This window comes from Mytilus trossulus, chromosome 10 (genome assembly GCF_036588685.1).
Source record: "Mytilus trossulus isolate FHL-02 chromosome 10, PNRI_Mtr1.1.1.hap1, whole genome shotgun sequence".
Classification (NCBI taxonomy): Eukaryota; Metazoa; Mollusca; class Bivalvia; order Mytilida; family Mytilidae; genus Mytilus; species Mytilus trossulus.
The window spans coordinates 54,243,922-54,262,701 of record NC_086382.1 but is presented as its reverse complement, the minus strand read 5'-3'; the positions used below and the strand labels follow the sequence as shown (position 1 = coordinate 54,262,701).

General features: G+C 31.0%; 2 protein-coding genes across 3 annotated transcripts; one reads left to right on the top strand and one right to left on the bottom strand.

Moving 5' to 3' along the window:
- Window positions 1-202: 202 nt before the first annotated feature.
- Window positions 203-17,332, bottom strand: LOC134687644 (transmembrane protein 181-like). Of its 2 annotated transcripts, none has more exons than XM_063548096.1 (14): window positions 17,010-17,332; window positions 14,652-14,755; window positions 12,623-12,693; window positions 11,526-11,616; window positions 11,058-11,197; window positions 10,361-10,480; window positions 9,841-9,921; window positions 9,172-9,271; window positions 8,114-8,241; window positions 6,975-7,124; window positions 3,043-3,145; window positions 1,959-2,183; window positions 1,165-1,231; window positions 203-698 (listed from the first exon to the last, which is right to left on the bottom strand). In XM_063548096.1, the coding sequence occupies exons 1-14, from the start codon at window positions 17,144-17,146 to the stop codon at window positions 614-616; spliced, it is 1,602 nt and encodes a 533-aa protein (XP_063404166.1). In that variant the 5' UTR covers window positions 17,147-17,332; the 3' UTR covers window positions 203-613. The 2 variants fall into 2 exon arrangements, with proteins under 2 accessions (XP_063404166.1, XP_063404167.1); XM_063548097.1 differs by lacking the exon at window positions 17,010-17,332 and adding an exon at window positions 16,020-16,080.
- LOC134686403 (uncharacterized) lies at window positions 5,282-6,244 on the top strand. Its single transcript, XM_063546075.1, has one exon. It carries the CDS (start codon window positions 5,282-5,284, stop codon window positions 6,242-6,244), a length of 963 nt encoding a protein of 320 aa, XP_063402145.1.
- Window positions 17,333-18,780: the final 1,448 nt, after the last annotated feature.

Genomic DNA, 18,780 nt, shown 5'->3' with positions numbered 1-18,780 from the left:
TTACTAATATTAATGATGCTATACATACATTTAAGATGTGCAAAACACTTTATAGATATAGGAGTAAACAAATGATGAGAAAATGCACCAAAACAAAACCGTTCTGTTAGCCAGTTTGAAAGTCCTCGCTTCGAAAATCTCGACTTCCGGATAGCGTACAGAATAGTATCTACACTGTGGTTATGCCTGTTCCAGAAATTCGACTTTTTCCTATGATTGTTCAAGCCATCTTTATAACATAACTACCAACCCTCAAACTGTAAAAGAAGTGTCATCTGACCACTTAATACATTAATTCAGGAACAGCCCCATTACTATCAAACTTTAAACATAACATTTAACAACAAATTATAACAAACAAACAATTTCGGTCTGAAGACTTTTTGGCAGTTTTACTTTGAGATATAACTGGTCTTCACTGTAATAAAATCATTGTCATGTTGACTGAAAACTTGTTCAACATTCAATGTAAAATCACATTAATATAAGTAATCTATATTGCACTACTAATAAATGCCATCTTTTATCACAATCCCATCCAAAATGGCCTCTACAAGTACCCTTGACCACAGATCAGATCTACTGTCCCATAATTCTTCAGTATCTATGATAATCACCGTCGGAATATTTCTTCATCACTGTCATGGTAACGACTGACGTGTCGACTTGTTGTCAGTGTCGTTTCTTCTTGATCTGACCTACATTAGATATTGAAATGAGTTTGTCAAAATAATTTATTAACTAAAGAAAACTGTAGTTCTTCTTATGTTTATTACTTAAACTGCATTGCAATCTGGTTAATTTGAATTTATAAACTAGACTACGAAATCAAAACCAAATCCTCAACTCAACTCAAGTAAAACAAGAGTGCAAACGCTGAAATGTCTTGCCTGCTTCACCATGTCTATGACCGTTGATTTTAAGTTGAAAGTCATAAATATGAAGATGTAACTACAAGTATCACATAAACTTAACATTTATAAATACCAATGACAATGAGGTCAAAGTCAGATAAATTCTGTCAAACAGATGTTTACACCTTACAATTAAAAAATAATGAATTATTCCATACATGAACTGCATATCGTAATTAACAGAATTAAAAAATGATAAGGTAAAATAGCTGCAACTTTTTCACTAATCATAGTCAATTATAAAACCTACCCATAATGCACATCTTCATCAGAGTCGTTCAACATGCTCATACCAGGATTATCTTTAAAATTGCTCTCTGTAAAAGAAAGTTTTGTTATCATTAAAAAATGTCGAATGCAATATTTTGGGCTACTACTATTTCTTTCTCCATTAAAACCACAAATCAATAGTCATAAGCAACATTTCTTAACATGGAGACATTTTTTGTCTTCAAATTACCAGATCAAGAAAATGATTCTGCTCACCAATGATATCTTGCCCAAATACTTGACAGTAAACAGGAAGTTGTTGAGTGATGAATCTGAAAACGCATCACACTGTATAGCTAACTTATATAAATTCTGAAACCAAATTTCAGAAATCATTGTTATGAAGTTCCTGAGAAAAATATGACGTAAAATATTCATGGAAAGGACAGGCAAAAGAACGGATGGACGGACAGAGGTAAAACAGTACGCCCAACCTTTTTAAAGGGGTAGCATTATTATGGAATTTTCAAAATTTCTTCTGCTTGAAAATTTTAAATAAATTACATGTTTATTCTGTAATTTAATGTCTTGTGGGGCGCACAACACTTCTATTACAAAGAAGATAGCACATTTAAAATAGAATGTACTGTGCCGCGCACAACATTATCTATACAAAATACATTGTATGGAAAGTGGTGTGCACCGCTCAAAACATTATAGTACAGAATAAACATGGAATTTATTAAAAATTTCAAGCACAAGAAATTATGCAAATTCCATAACTAAAAATAATAGCCTGTTATATTTTATTCATAATCAGCGGAATATGCTTACCATATATAGCATTTTTGGAAGGCGAATACACAAATGCCATTGTGTACATATAGAAATTGAGCAGACCATAAATGGCAACAAATTCTGCTGAATTTTTGTAGTTTGTGGACAATTCTGCTACAAAATTATCTTGTAAAGCCGCAGCACCATATCTCATCACTGTTATTGTAATACTGATTGTCAACACAATTAACATTAAAAACGTCATGAACTTCAACCTCAAATCTGAAAATAAAACAATTTTAGTGAAAACGTGTAGAAACACAGATATAAAGTCACAGTTACAGGAACAAAAGCTTATTGTTTTAAAAACATTCACTTATTTTATTGTGTCTGTAACAAGCAAGCTATGCTACATTTTTCTGGACCATGTGTTTTTATTGTTTGTTGTTTGTCCTTTGTTCTTGGTAGGTCTGGATTCAGTTGTAGATGAGTTGATATGATCTGATATAATGTGCAGTATTTTTGGCTTTTTCTGGTGGTTATCTCTTTTAATAGAATACCAAAAAGTTTTGAATGTAAACTTAATCATTCACCATGGGTATACAGCCAATGATGTTATTTTTATTTTTGTGAACCAGAAATGAAGTTACACATGAACCAATATCTACTTTCTTAGATTCTGAAACAGTACATTTGATAGCATAGCTGATTAATTTGAAATTCATTTTAAGAAATCTCATTAGAACACAAGTCAATATAATGATTTTTTTTATAATTTTGAGGTCAAACTACATGAGGCATTGCAGCAAACAAACTAATGAGCTAAATATATACGAAATATGTCTGGATTTTCTAGCTCTTTAATTTTCTGATATATGATTTTTTCATCAATTTTTTTATTCACTTGTAGCCACGGCCTGACTATTATAACAACCTCTAACACTGTAATTATGACAGCAGCCAAGATAAAAACTGTAACATCTTTTGTGAGTATTGATATTCAACTGCCATATTAAACACAATATATGCATTCTCTGACACTTTCAATATAGTCATGCAATTTTACTCTTAATATCACAGAAATAACTTTCCCTGTCATGGTTTCATAAAATCCTGGATATGAACTCGGGCATGCTCTTACCAAAATATGGCATAGATCTCAGCTCTGCATACGCTCTGATTAACAGATACCCTAGATACAGAAGATACAGTCCTCCAACAATGAAGAAAAATATTTTAAAACCCTGCAAATAAAAAAAGATACATTGTAGCACATTGTAGAACTATATACACAAAAAGGCTGAAATAGACAAGAAAATTTTATTGTAAAAAACTTAAAAGAGAAAATTTTAGTGCAAGTATTTAGCAATTGTTCCTCCCTATTTTATCCAGGGAAAGACAACTATAAACAATAATACCTCATCTTAATAAAGAGACAAGAACAGTAAGTCTAGCACAATACTATTTTATGTTAATAAATCACCTATTTGTAGTTCAAGTCACATACAATCATTTGTACACGCACTGCTTATTATAATGTACAAGCACTTTTGATGTCAAGAAGTATGACTTTGCTGTGTTATTGGGTTGCTGTCTCATGGACATGTAAGCCACATCCCCTTATAGTTATACATGTATTGTATACGAAAACATCCTAAGTATCACCCAAAACAAGAAAAAGACCAATAATTTTAGATTATGTTTTTTAAAAGTTTAATATAGCAGTATCTATTGAGGACTTGATTGGATGTAGATCTTAATCATCTGATTTATACCGAACATGGAAGACTCTCAAGGGTATTCAAGGTTGTTTGAAACTCCTCTATTCGTTGTCTGATTTATTCCCAAAAGTTGTAAATAATGAAAGCTACTATTAGAACATAAGTGGGCAGATACAAGTTCTCATCTTGTAACTGATATTGTGAATTTGTTCAAATTCTGTATGGTCAAGGTCAAACAATATATATTATAATGTACAAGCACTTCTGATATAACGAATCATCACTTCACACAATTTTTTTCAATTTAAGTGTGCTGTTCAGTAACTATCTAAAGGACATGCATATCATATCATTTCCTTGATTCATAAATTTTCAATGATCTAATCTGGTGAAATATCAGGAGCTAAATGTAATATGATGTATTATTGCTATTTTACGAAACTTTACTTTGATCTTGCTGACAGATAATTTCCTTTCTCAGCAGAGTCAAGTGATATGAAAAATTGTCACTAGAAATTAAGGAGGCATGTGGCGTTGCTAATGAAATTGACATGAAATGGCCACGTCGTCATAGGTAAAATAGCAATTAACAGATTATTATTTGTCATCTCAACTAGATTGCTTTTTACACTTTCGCTGTACAGATACAAGTGGGAAAATCAATCTCTTTGAGATGATCAACAATTTATCTATTTATAAATATCTGCTGTTCAAAAACTTTATTTGATGAAATCTAAATCTGTGTTGGTTGAATTGATTGGCACAGCATTAAAAAAAAAGAAAAATAGAAAAGTCTTTTTTCTGTTGGCTTAATGTTGAATACATGCAGAAATGTTACATCCTTGCTTTTTGTCATCCTTGATTTATGAACACTTAACATCTTTTGACAGACAAGGCAATACATTTTTTCTTCTTCTCATACTATAAAATAGTAGAATATGACATGGAAGTTTGGAATGAGTGAAAATTGCAATAATTTCTTTAAATGAATCATATTATGGTAACAACTCGTTTCAGCCATAGAACTAAAATAACTCACTATTGACCCTCTTTCAATTGAATAAATTAAGGAATAAAAAGGTTTAAGTTAATAGTGATAAACCAAAATTTAATAACACTTTAAATGTATATATACAGTTTTTTAAAAGGAGTTTTATTTAAGAAGAACTGCACTGGACAGCAAGTGGCAATTGAATAGTACTCCCGATAGTAGTACAGAGGATCAGATTTTGTAACAGTCATGTGATGATGTTCTTCACTTCTTCCTTGTTCAGTTTAGATTGTCCTGTGGTTCCTATTACTCAAAGTTTATGCTTCCTTTACACACTGATATTACATAGTTATTGAGTTGATGTGCTTAAATAAAATGCTTATATGTTTCTTGTTGCAAGGATATTATAAGTATACCAAAGGGTCCATTAAAAATTATATGAAGAAGAATAAAAAGAAAACTGATAAAAATGCACAAAATTATTGTGTAAGTATTATACAAAAAAACCTTATATGTCACATGGAAAAGGACTCTACTTCAACTTATATATAAAGTATATACTTTGTAATAAGCAGAGATATTATTACTTTATAATTTAAAGTGAATCATACAGCTGGGTGTTAGAGTTTAATTTACTAAAAGTCAGTAGTATATTGAAACAGCTCAGAATGAAAAGATTATTTGTGACTTTCATTATTCATGTTATTCTAGTGGACACTATCTTGTCCTTATCTGAATCTGACTCCTGTGATGGAGAACACTGTGGTAGTGTTATATCTATGCCAATAATGGACAATATGAAAGCTTCTTTGAAAGCTGACTTGGATGTGTCTATAATGAATAAGCATATAAAGGCATACATTGAACAGGAGATTAAAAAGGGTGTGAAGACGGCCATGGAAAGCATGATGCAACAAATGATAGAAAACAAAACAGATAAGATGAATTCAGAAATAACAGAAAAGTTTAAAGATGCTGAGGAAAGACAAAAAGTAAAAGCAGATCAGATGGAATTGCTCATTAAAAACAAAAGTGAAGAAATGTTGACATTATTTCAAGACAATAAGGAAAAACAAACAATTGAAACAGTTCAGATGGAACTTCTCATTAAAAACAAAACTAAACAAATGTTAACAATAATTAAAGATAATGAGGACATAAGTATGGCAAACTTTGAGGTAAAAATGGAAGAATTAAAACAGAAATTTGAACAAAAGGATAGATTGAAGTATGCATTCTTCTCCCATTTGTCTTCTTCCAAGACAAACTTAACACCAAACACAATAGTTATATTTGATGTTGTACCACTGAACATTGGTAGTGCTTACGATGGTACCACAGGAAAGTTTACATGTAAAGAAGATGGGATATATACATTCTCCTGGACTACACTGTCTGGCTCTAATCAAGATTTCACCAGTGCTCTTGTAGTCGATGGAACACCAATAGCTAGTAATGTAGTAGACAATGAGTCAACTGGCGATGCTTTGACAGGATCTATGAGTGTAATTGTTAAAATGAGAAAGGGACAACAGGCATGGATTAAATGTGTCGGACCATCAAAGAATTATTTATATAGTTCATGGACTGGTAATGCACCATCTTCAGTGTTCTCAGGATTTAAAATTTAACTGCTGATGCTCTAGCAGTAGTAAGATAATATCAAGTGATCAGATCATAAAATTACATTTTCTTTTCCTTCAGATGTTTTATCAGATGGTTTAATGCACAGCATCTGATCAGGTTCATCTGAATGAATAAGGTTTTCTTACAAGTTTTATCGGACTGTTTACTTGCACCCGCAAAGTGGAAAGGGATTTATATAAGTTGCAAAACTTGTTTCCCAATCCACTATAAATAAATATGTTTTAACTAAACTTTCAGTTAGGCACTATTACAGACATCAGGCTCCACCTTGATTGGTAGCTTTAGTAAATAAATCAACTTCCTATCTGTCAATTTTTATTTTCAAAAGTAATATAAATTCACCTTGGATTTCTAACATTCATTTAATGTTAAGGCATTTTTTTCATTTTCATGTAAAGACATTTTAGGGCAGAAATAATTTATTAATTATGAACTGAAGTGAAGTGAAATCATTAATGTAGTAGAACGATCTAATAATTATTTAAGACTTTTTAGAGATTTTTTTTTGTTCAAAACAAACCATGCTTATTTTTATCCATCACTTAGCTTGATGCTCCATGAAAAGCTCAATTTTAGGGTATGATTACAGGTAAGAAGATAAATGAACCTTTCTATATTTTAAAATTGATACAACACTTGTTCTTATTTGCTTAAAATATTGGTTAATGAATGTTGAGAAATAAACAATGTTATGACAGCAGAGTAATTACATACCATAAAATTAGTAGTATCTAGTCTGTAATAATATGTAGGATCTTGTATTTCATTATACTCCTGCCAGGAGGATAAAGTTACTGCTGATATCCAAATCAGTCCTACTATAAATAACTTTGGTATGTAGAACTTCACAAATCTTCTGTCAGTCTGAAAATAAAATCATACAACAATTAAAAATGACACATCAATATGCAGACTGAAAGCATACTTGCAAACTTTCTTCAGATGGAACAAAGTAGATTTTATAAAAAAAGAAGATGTGGTATGATTGCCAATGAGACAACTATCCACAAAAGACCAAAATGACACAAACATTAACAACTATAGGTCACCGTACAGCCTTAACTATATTAAAATTTATCAACATACAAAAGATGGGATATTGTCTGATTTATATTTCATTTTTTTGTTTAAATCACAAAAGATGATTGGGGTGTATAAAATTATCTGTAGCATATTTTTTTATTAAGATATATCCATGATGAGAGGTGTGTGGGATGCATTAACCCACAACCACATTCAGTTGGGGCTGAGGGAGGGAAGTCACCTTCTAAAAAGGATAAGAATCAAAGCAAAGCCGAGTTCAATATAATTTTAGACTATTTTAGAGATTATTGGACAGTGTTTATAGGATAGATTTGTTTAATTATATAAATACAAAGTGTCTTCTCAACTATACTAATCTTCATACAAGACAGTTTAAAAAAAAATCCATGAATATGAAATATATTGTTAGAATTATTTGTCATTGGCTTATGCAAATACTGTTTCAACACTATTAAAAGAATACTTTTATGTTACTGCTCTTTATTGTGTAATATAAGGAGAGAAGAATAAAACAAATATATTTTGAAATATTCAATGATTTTTTTTTCCATTTTGCTGAAATAAACTACTTTACACATAATCATCAACCAGTTGTTTTTTGTCATTTAGGACATACAGTGTAACCTGCCTTATTATAAAATCTTGCTTAAACGAGCACGTTTTCATGGTCCCAAAAAATGCCTATCCTTGTAGAAAAAAAATCCGGAGTTTTCTGGCACCCTCCTAAATATGTCACTTTTTTCTGGCCCCCCAGTGTGTCTGATAACACAATTTACACTGTATCAACAAATATATAAATACATATTTACCTGTCTGACACCATGATATAAACACAACCAGAATAATAAGAGACCACATAAGAAAGAGGCTTGGAACAAGGCATCAAACATTCCAGGAACCCAACTGTTTACTAGGAATGTCAGTGGAAATATTGGATCTGAAAAATAAAACATTGAAAATACAACAAAGAAAAGCATCAGACATTCCTGGCACCCAACTGTTTACTAGGAATGTCAGCAGAAATATTAGATCTGAAAAATAAAACATTTCAAATACAACAGAGAAAACAATTGTATATTTCTCAGAAAATAAATAACCATAATGATTAGGGTTTTAAGAAAAAACAGCTCTTCTTGTTTCCCTCATGACTATCATTGATATTTAGATAAATAAAATTGAGAATGGAAATGGGGAATGTGTCAAAGAGACAACAACCCGTTTGCCTTAATGATTTTGAAGTGAATTGTTTTCTTATCACTACTTTTTTCAGTAATTTGAGAATTCTTTAGAGGTATCAAGCAACAATTCTGATTTTAGTTGGACATTCAAGAGGTGTTGTACTCTTGGTTCAATATCTAAATCATTGGTGTGTTTGGTAGACTTTTATCTTATACATGTATTTTTTATTGCCATTTCTTCAATAGTACTTGTATTTGTCCCTTTTATAAAATTGAGAATGGGAATGGGGAATGTGTCTAAGAGACAACAACCCGACTATAGAAAAAACAACAGCAGACGGTCACAAACAGGTCTTCAATGTAGCGAGAAATTCCAGCACTAGGAGGCGTTCTTTAGCTGGCCCCTAAACAAATATATACTAATTCAGTGATAATGAACGTATCAATTGAAACACATACATGTACAAATAAACATTTGTAGACATTCAAATTAACTATAAACCATTTTAAAATTAAGTTTAAGGTGTACTGACTGATAAAGAGAAAGATTTCAATTTTTGTTTATATAAAGAACAAGCTATGAATTGTAGTCACGACTGCAATATAAATGTATTACTGACAGATAGACACCAAGTGGTATTAAACCCATTACCCCCTCCTTGGGAACTGAGTTATAACAAACATCTTACCATTATACAATAACAGTAGAGGTAGAAGTAAAGACATCCATCTTTGTTCTATTGACCAATCTCGTATAGTAAACTTTCTCAAAGAATGACCAAATACACACTGAAAAGATAAAGTACTTTAAACTGAAACACAACAACACATTTATAGAGAGGCAGGTGTCAGAGAATATTTATAATAAAATGTGTGCATGTCTCTACAAGTGGAATCTCCCATGTGAGAGTTTGTGATTATTTGATTAAGAAATAATTCCTTCGTGTCATGCTCTATGCTCATTTTAACATGGGTAGGCATTATATTTGTCGATATTTTACACTGAGCGTTAGCAACTTTTGTATTAAAATAAACAATGAAATATATCAACATAAGTAGATGATGTCACCCTTAAAATTAATGATAACATCAAACCGTGATGTGACAAAAGTCAATGTGTTAGGGTTATAAAATATTTTTAAATGTTTACAGTTTAACTGCAGTAGCACAAAACTAATGATACTTTACACACTACATTTATATGTTTTCTGTATAGTGCTTTGGGGGTTGTTGTTGGTCGTTTTCTTTTGTTTTCTTTTGTGTGGCCATGGTATTGTCTGAATTTTGACTTATGGTATTTGATTGGCCCATAGTATCTTTTACCTCTCGAAGTTTACTTGATAATTGACAATACTTACTGTTGCTACAAACGTCATGAATAAAAACACAAATCTGATCCAGATTTCAATCTGTGTGAATGAAGAGTTATAAGTCTTAAACTGAAAAATAAAACAATAAAAGATAATTTTCCATATTTTCAGAAAATTAATCATAAGTAAACAACACTATGATATGATTAAAACATCAATTTCATTAGTAAAAAAAACGTGTTTTGTTGCTTTTAATGTTTATTCTGAACTTTAAAAAAAATCATAACTTTAGGTTGTTTTAGAATTGATTGTGGTGGAAGGAAATTGGGTCAGAACGCACTTATATCAAAATTTAACAGCTGGTGATTATTTAAGAAAGATAGCCTGAACAATTAAAGGAACAATGGAAGTAAAAATTTCATTGATGGCTGGATTAAATAAAAAAAATCATTTTGGCCCATCCTAATTTTGTTCCTGGAAAGGTCCTCATTTCCCCAGTAAAATAAAAAAAAATCTAATGCAAAATATTAACGATCAATTCCTATATATTTGTTGGCAAAATACTTACATAAAATACTATGTCTTTAAAATCAAACTTTGTGTTCTCTAGTCCATAGAAATTGATTTTAATTCTATAGTAGTTGTAATCTAAGTATCCAAGATGTAATAAGATCAAGTCATCACATTGCTGAAATTATATAACCAAATAATTAATGGTTCAACATCTAGATTGTATATTAATGAGGAGACTGAATGTACCAAGGATCATGCTAGTGGGCTTATACAAATATTTGTAAAACTTTAAATACATTTTCTTTCTTGGTGATGTAAACTTGCATTTTCATGGATATTTGATTTTCTGGTTTTGCTGATTTCTGTGTACAAAGACTATAGAAAATATGAATTGTGGTTCATCTGTACCAATGTAAATAGGTATCTAATGAATAATACTGAATCCATAGTAATAATGTCAGTTGTGAATACCTACCTGACAAAAACATCTTTAATTCAGAATAACCAAAATGAATTTAAGTCAGAAGAGAGATACAATCAAACTGCTTGTAAGCACTGAAGCGTAAATATTGCTTTAATTTATCAGTGGTAAGTAAAATTAAACATTATACTGTATCAAGCACTGTAGACGCTAATTCAGCTAAAATTCTTGACAAAGGAAGATAACTCCAATTGTAAATATTACTTCAATAAAGATAATTTGAGTGACTGTATTATAAGATCAAATTTTTATATTTTCTTTTGTAAACTACCTTTGAACACTTGAGAATTCTTGTTCTGTTATGTATTTGTGAACTTAGTTGGGGATTATCTGCCTGTATGACCCCCTCGTCGTCAGCTTTCATACCACGGATCTGTACACTCACTGTAAACTTTTCTTCAAACCTTGAGTCTAAAAAAATAATTATCTTATGTTTAGAATATTCATAACATTTAAAAACAACTATTGTAAATTCAGAAATTGTTGCTTGCATTGATTATTGCAATTTCATTATTTTAGATTGAATCACAATTTTAAATTTTGCGATATTGAGAACAATCCTATTTTAATTCATATATAAAATTTCAAAATAAAAGTTTGAATTATTGCGATTATAAATAACCCTGTTGCATTTTTCACATTAATAAAACCATTTTCAAATTTTTTGATAAACATAAAAATATGACGAGGATGATTATGCAGAAGATAACAAAATGGATAAGAAAATAAAATATATTACGTGTTTCTGAGTCTGTAGTTATTCTTGCTATAAGCCAGAGTTGTTGGTGATATGTCGTCAGTGGATCAGACTTCAGTATGAATGGTCCTGTCTATAAAATGTAAAACAAAACAACAATTGATTAAATTTTAAAAAGTTATTATATAAATACTCTTTAATGTAGCGGTTTAAGTCAGTTTTCATTGCATAACATTTATATGCAAAAATTATTTTTCGGGTCAAAACCTTTTCGGGTCAAAACCTTTTTTGGTCATGTTTTTTTTATTTCCTCATGTTATAAAGAACATTGTTAGTTTATGTCTGTCCTATTCATGGTTTGTTTGTAGATTTTAGACTATGAAAAATGCTGTTAGTTTTCTTTTTCCCTTTTTCAAATTATTTATATGGCATGTATCTTGCTAATTTTATATAATTGTTGAAGTCATTCAGTGCCCTAATTATTGCTTATATCCTTGATCTTTTGTCTCTGGTGGATAGTTGAGTCATTGATAAACATACCATATCTCTATGCTAAGATGACCACAACTTGGTCAAACTACACAAACACCACACCTTTTATTTGTCTTTCACTTGTTCTGTTGATCAATAGCATTGCTTTTGTAAGTAATTATGGACTTTCTATTTTTGAATTTGCTTTCGGTTTCGAAATTTTCGTAATGTTTTTAGTTCTGATAAAGAACAGTCAGTTGGATAATTATTCAAAAAACCATTCCCTTTTTTTTATAAATTTCGTTGGATTTGAGTACTGTGGATTCATTTAATTTCGAGGGTATCAATTTTCGTTGCTTGATGAAAAATTGTATTTTCATGGATATTTGATTTTAAGGTTTTACCAATCTGTGCTAACAAACCCTAAGAAAATTTGTTATTTCTTGAACATTTCAATTTGTGGTTCACCTGTATATATCAACGAAGATTGGTATCCAACGAATTATAATAATGAATCCACAGTATTTTCATTATACTTATTTTCTGATACAAAACAGACAGATGGACACATTATCGACACACACCTGAAACCATAATGATATCTTATATGATAGTCATATCATATGAAAACTATCATAAATAAATGCCAAAATAACTAATTTATTTACCTTTAAATCTTTAGGTTTATGTGGCCCAAATGATGACCCATTCTTCGAGACTGTTTCAATATTTGGTGGTCCTAAATATAAAACAGACAAATATCAATATATGCTGTTTAGAATATAAGGTAAAAAAAACGCCTAGACCACAATGAAGTTCAGGATTACGGTAGTCCAGTCAAACTTAGTTTTAACCTCAAACTAATTGCAACAGAAAATGATTTAGTTCTAATCTAAAGCATTAAGGCTAAATATTCACAGAAAAAAAGTCCCATAAGAACTTACTTGAGGAAAACTCAAAATCAGCATTTTAATTTCCTGTGGAAATTTACATTGAAAAGGGAGATAACTCGGCAAAAAATCGTCTTTTTTTGGTCAGTTTTTGACTGATTTTCTTAAAACTTATGTAAAAGTATATATGATACTTTGATTGGAGTATAAATTTGTATTGGACTATATTATATAATCATCTGCTCATACAATACACAAAACTAGGTGTTTTTATTTTTATTTGTGCAATTTTCATTATTAGAAGAAAGTGCAAATTTGTGGCTTTGTGACCGTTTTGAAAAAATAGTGAAAATTTGGTATTGTTTATATCTGTAAATAATATTTGTTCAGCATCTACCTTGTTTAATGAAGCTTTAAACCACAAAATGAAGAATAAATGCTTAATTATTTTAATTAAATTTGAAATTATTTACCTTGACATGTTGAAATTCAATAAAAGGTCAACTAATGAATTATGAAATGTAGATTGTTACTGATAAAAGATATGAAAACACCTTTAGAGTTGTTTGTTATATTCTAAAGATGGCTTAAATATCAAGAATCAATACATTCTGTTGAATAGAAGCGGTAAAGATATTATATTGTATCAATTTTTTTATTGACATTCCTACCTTTTTTTGAAAGTTATCTCCCTTTTTCAATGCAAATCTCCATAAGAATTCAAAATCATGATTTTTTAGTTTTTCTCAAGCAAGATTTTATGGGACTTTTTCCTGTGTATATTTGGGTTATAATGCTAAAGATTAAAACCTTAAAATCTTCTGTTGCAAGTACTTTAAGGTTAGGTTCAAATTTATGCTAGATTGACTGGACTAAGGTTATAGATCAGCGAGACAACCAAACAATGACTTAATAAAGCAAGACATTTTGAGGTCAACATTCAGTTGTAACATAATACGCCATTTTTCCTTTAAAATTTTTACGCGATAATCTGCTCAATAGTTTGGTTTCTGAAAAAAACATGGTTTAATATAAAGATTGATATGTTATTCCATTAACCCTTTCGCGGCGAGTGTATCTACATTTGTAAGTCATAAAATGACAGACTTGTTTCGGTCTATTCATGTTGATGAAAATCCTTAATTTTACTTGGTGGCCAAATTACACCACCTATGACAGTTCACAAGGACTTGAACTATCTATATTTTATTATCTAATTGAACATCCTTACTGAACACAGATGTTTTACCTCATTAAGTGTGGTTCCAGGTGGTTGCATTGTAAGGGTTATTAACATTATTTCTGATTTTTTAGACTCTCATTCATATTTTTCTTTAGAAGACACAGCATTGTCTTTCAATGCTGTCATTATTCAATTTAGATGCATGACATTTTTATAAATATGTGTGGGTCTTGAAGTTAACCAATTCTGATAACTTACAAATGTATCGACTTGTATGAGCCAATATTTGCACCTTTTTTATTCTGGTCAATTATTTCTTGCTTAACAATATTTGACTTATTAAATTCGTATTTTGTCTTGCATTAAAGGGAGACAAATCCTAAAACTTAAAAATTAAGACCTATGTGAGTCAAAAGCAGATTCAGACTTAATTATGTCTGAGCTCTGACTGTACAATGTATCATGAGTAGGACTTATGTAATTGTTACATTTTTTTGTAGTTCCAAGTTGTTTTTAACTTTGACTGAATATAATATTACAAAAGAAACTATCATGATTAGCCTACATGTAGCTGCATCTCAGAATACTGAAACCACCAAAATATATGAAGATTAATTAACTCACCTGCAATGCCAATCAATAAAGTAATACCAAAACAAATGAAGAAAGTCACAAAAACAAGTACAAATTGTCTTTTGTTCAATGCATACAATCTCATCTGGACTGACCTATAAAATAAAATTCACCAGAATAACAAATTTTGTCAATGTTTGTAAATTAAGAATGAATGCAATTTTTTTAAGTACCTATGTAAATATAAATCCCCTATACTATAGCTAATTTGTCACTAAATGTGTTGAAATATTTTAAATCTTAAATTTGTTTATATAGATCTATCATCATGAGCATGTTTATGCAATAATTTCTTGTCGTATAGCATGTCTTCTTTTGGTTTGATGTCATCAGCTCATCATCCACAGGTAGAAAACAATGTAGAAGGGTGTATCCTAACAATCTTTTGCATAGGAATGGCCCAATCTTATATCCAATGATTGCTAATTGATTGTGGTATGGCAGGAGTATATCAATGTAATTAAGAAGTTCTTTTTTCAGTTTGCTGTTACATTGTTCTACTGAGGAAGACTGACGAAAAACAGTGAAATATAGGAAGAACCTGAGTACATTTGTTTACAGACTCATGTTTTGTGTTGAAATTCTAAATTGCTGAAAATGTATCACTCAAACTGATTGAAATTACACTTTGGACCTTATTTTTGGGACATTTGTTACATAAATTATATATATCCAATAAATTCAGATTGGTGTCATGGTTACATCAAAAAGCGATCTTTTAAACTATAGGAAATAAAAGGAAGATGCTGTTTCTGTATACATGTACATGACACAGAAAGAGGCTGGTTAATTATCAAGTGATCTTCCTATCCATTAATTCAAATGCTACCAACAGGGAGTCGGTCCAGAGGATACATATTAAAGGGGGGATAGGAGGGGTGCTGATCCCGAAATCCCGGACTTAAAAAACAAAAACCCAAAGTCCTGAATTTAAATAAAGTAAATCCTGACGTCCCAAAATCCGGAAAAAGGATTCCTGGATCACAAAAGTGTCAATCCCAAAATCCCAAGCTTAAAAACTAAAAAAGACCTGATCTCGGAGTCCTGATAAAGGTCCTATCCCCCCTCATATTACCATAGTCCTAGACTTCCTTCCATACCCGTTATCCTTATCAAATCAAAACTATAGTGAGGTCTACAAAATTGAAAATGTATATGACGTTGTTTTGTATAAACAACGGTTCTCCAAGATAGTGGAGGAATACTACAAAAACAGAACAGAACAGAACGTCGAACCCTCTTAAGATGGGTGATATCAGATCTGCTCGCCATTTCTTGATTTTAAGTAAGTGTTTCCTTATTGACTCGGGACATTGGAAATGATCCAATGGTTAAATTTTTGGGTGAAAATTAGCTTACGACTCAATTTCTCTTGCCATGTTGGCAAGTCAATATTCGTGTTTGTTAAGCACCAAAAAGATTGAGATCAAAAATTATAAAAAGGAAAACAAAGCCGTATTTTAAAATTACGGATTTTTTAAATAGATCTTTGTTTCAGGTGGGTCTCATTGGGTTCTAAGCGTGACGCGGGATTGCCGATTTTTCTTAAGCGTGTAACGTGAAAGTCAAATTATTGTGTCGTGAAAACGGGAAATGAGGTCTTGCGGGACCCCGGAAATGACAAAAAAATGAGAATTGGTTTTGTACATAGTAAGCGGGATACGGGAATCTGACAAAACAGTAAGCGGGATCCGGGATCGGAACCCCCCTATGAGACCCCCTTTCAGTAATGATCCTTGGAAGTTTCGAACAGTAGCCTACATGTATATCAAAACATATGTCACGAAATAGAAATTCCATATCAAAAATCTTGTTCTAGAATATTATGTCTACAGGAATATATATAACAAAACTGGAACACCCTTTTTAACTGGCCCCTTTTTATCCTGTGTTGGGGCGGTCCCCCTTTTCAGTATAAATAATGGATGGATCCGCACATGTATAGTATGACATTGTTTGTAACAAAGTTTCCAGCCGAACTTTTTGTTTGACAGTTTAAGTAACGTGATGACTGAGTCATGGCATATAAAAGGATCATGATAATGAGGAAAACATGTGTATCCCCCCCCCCCTTTTTCAATCCGTCTTTCCAAACCTAGAACAGTTAATTTTCCTAGCATTTTGTCCTATGACACCACGAGTAATCGATGACCGACATGCAACAATTTTAGTATCATCATGTTTCCGATTAATCGGATAGTATTGAAAAGTCTCAATTGTTCTGCTGTTCATCATCATTCTGTCAGATTTTGTTATGTGTGCTTTTCACATTTTTTGGGGGAAGCAATTGCATTGTTAGTGCTTTAACCTCTGTTGTGTATGAAGAATTGCATGGAGGTTTTGACTCACCTTTCACATCGATCATGGTGATATGTCGGTGCTATGTGTTTAGAAAAAGCACTAAACATATCGGAAAATTGTGACAAAAATGCGCGTGCATTGTTAGTCCAAGACGGCGTAGAAAACGAATATGTATAAGAATCCATTTTGTCAACAAGGTCTGTTCTCTCCAGGAGCTGCTAACGATCAGATTTCAATAGTAACACATTAAAAATAAAAATCTCAATAAAACGGACAGTTACGTTGCCATTAATTGTATTTTCATGTCCATATTTTAAATATAACTAATTTCATTTCCATACAATATTGACTGGAACCGATAATGGTTTACTTCCATTTATGGCAAAAAATCGATTTAAGTGACTAAAGACGATAGCGGAAGTGAAAATCTCCATGAGAATTAATCGATAACCATTCTGTGTTCTACATGTCATTATCGCTTACGTCAACCTTGGCATACTGTGGTTAATCGATGACAATCAATTATTAGGAAAACATTTTAATTGTGATTTTTTTTTATAAACAATACAAGACAATTACACGAAATAAGTTGACAGGTGTCGTTAATTAATAAGGTAAAACACCTTTTGAAAGTTGAACAGTTTATACAAGGTTTTGTATAGCAGATCTTACTATATGCAAATCATTGGTTTATAGAAAAGACTATTTCATAAATATATAAAACGTGATAACATAAGAAAACTGTTTAGTAAAAGATATGAACTTATTATACAAAATGCGCCGGCTAGCTTTGAAATTTGACCAAGTTATTGTCAAACGAAGAGGAATTGTCTAATAATGAAAACATTTATTTACGACACCGATAAAAAAAATCTTGACAATTACGTGAATTTATATATAATGTTATGTTATATTTTGAAGTCTGGTTCCAAACGTTTTTTTTTATATGTAATAATGTGCATGCATATGATTTCGGTTAAACCTTTAATCCATTCCATATTGGTTTTGGTTTGAAACGAACAAACTTTAATCCCCCAAAACGAACTTAAGTATCGCATCTAGTAAGCTCGGTGCCAGGGATGGCCTTGATCTTGTCTTTAGACATGAGCATAGAAGACATTCTAACTAGATATAATATCAACTGGCAGAAATAAAACCCATATGCATGCGATACTGTTATATTGCTACTATGAAATGGAAAGTTCACAGTTAGCACGGTGAAATTGAGACTCTTTAGTTACTATATAGTTTGGATCACAACCAACCAATAAATTAATTATGCCCATTTATCGAAATATTCTTATTGTGCAAATTTAGTTCAACGTGGAGGGATTTTTTTTTACAGTGTTTATTTTGGAACTTTTTAAATCTCAACAAATTTTCTTAAGTCTCAATTTTCATGCGTAATATGTAATTTACAGTGCGTGTTTAAGATTCAAAGTCTTTTTATTTCGGTTTGTTATTTTTTTTCCCAATCTGCAACTACTGCCGCAAGTATCATGACTTATAACTAGAGGCTCTGAAGAGCTGTGTCGCTCACCTTCGTCTATATTCATAATTCACAATTGATAGCAAAAACTTTTTTTATTATCTTGTATAGCTGATCATCAAGTCTGTCTACTTTTTCTCTATCTTCTTTAGTTTTTTTCTCAGAACACAAAAGAGGATAAACATATAATTTAAGGACAATCATTTCTATATAGAATGGCAATATTCAATTACTATATCGACAAAATTTGACTTGTTAATTGTTGTTTTTTTCCCCTTGCTATTCGATTTTGCTTATTTATGTCTTCGTCCATCTTATTTATCAATTATA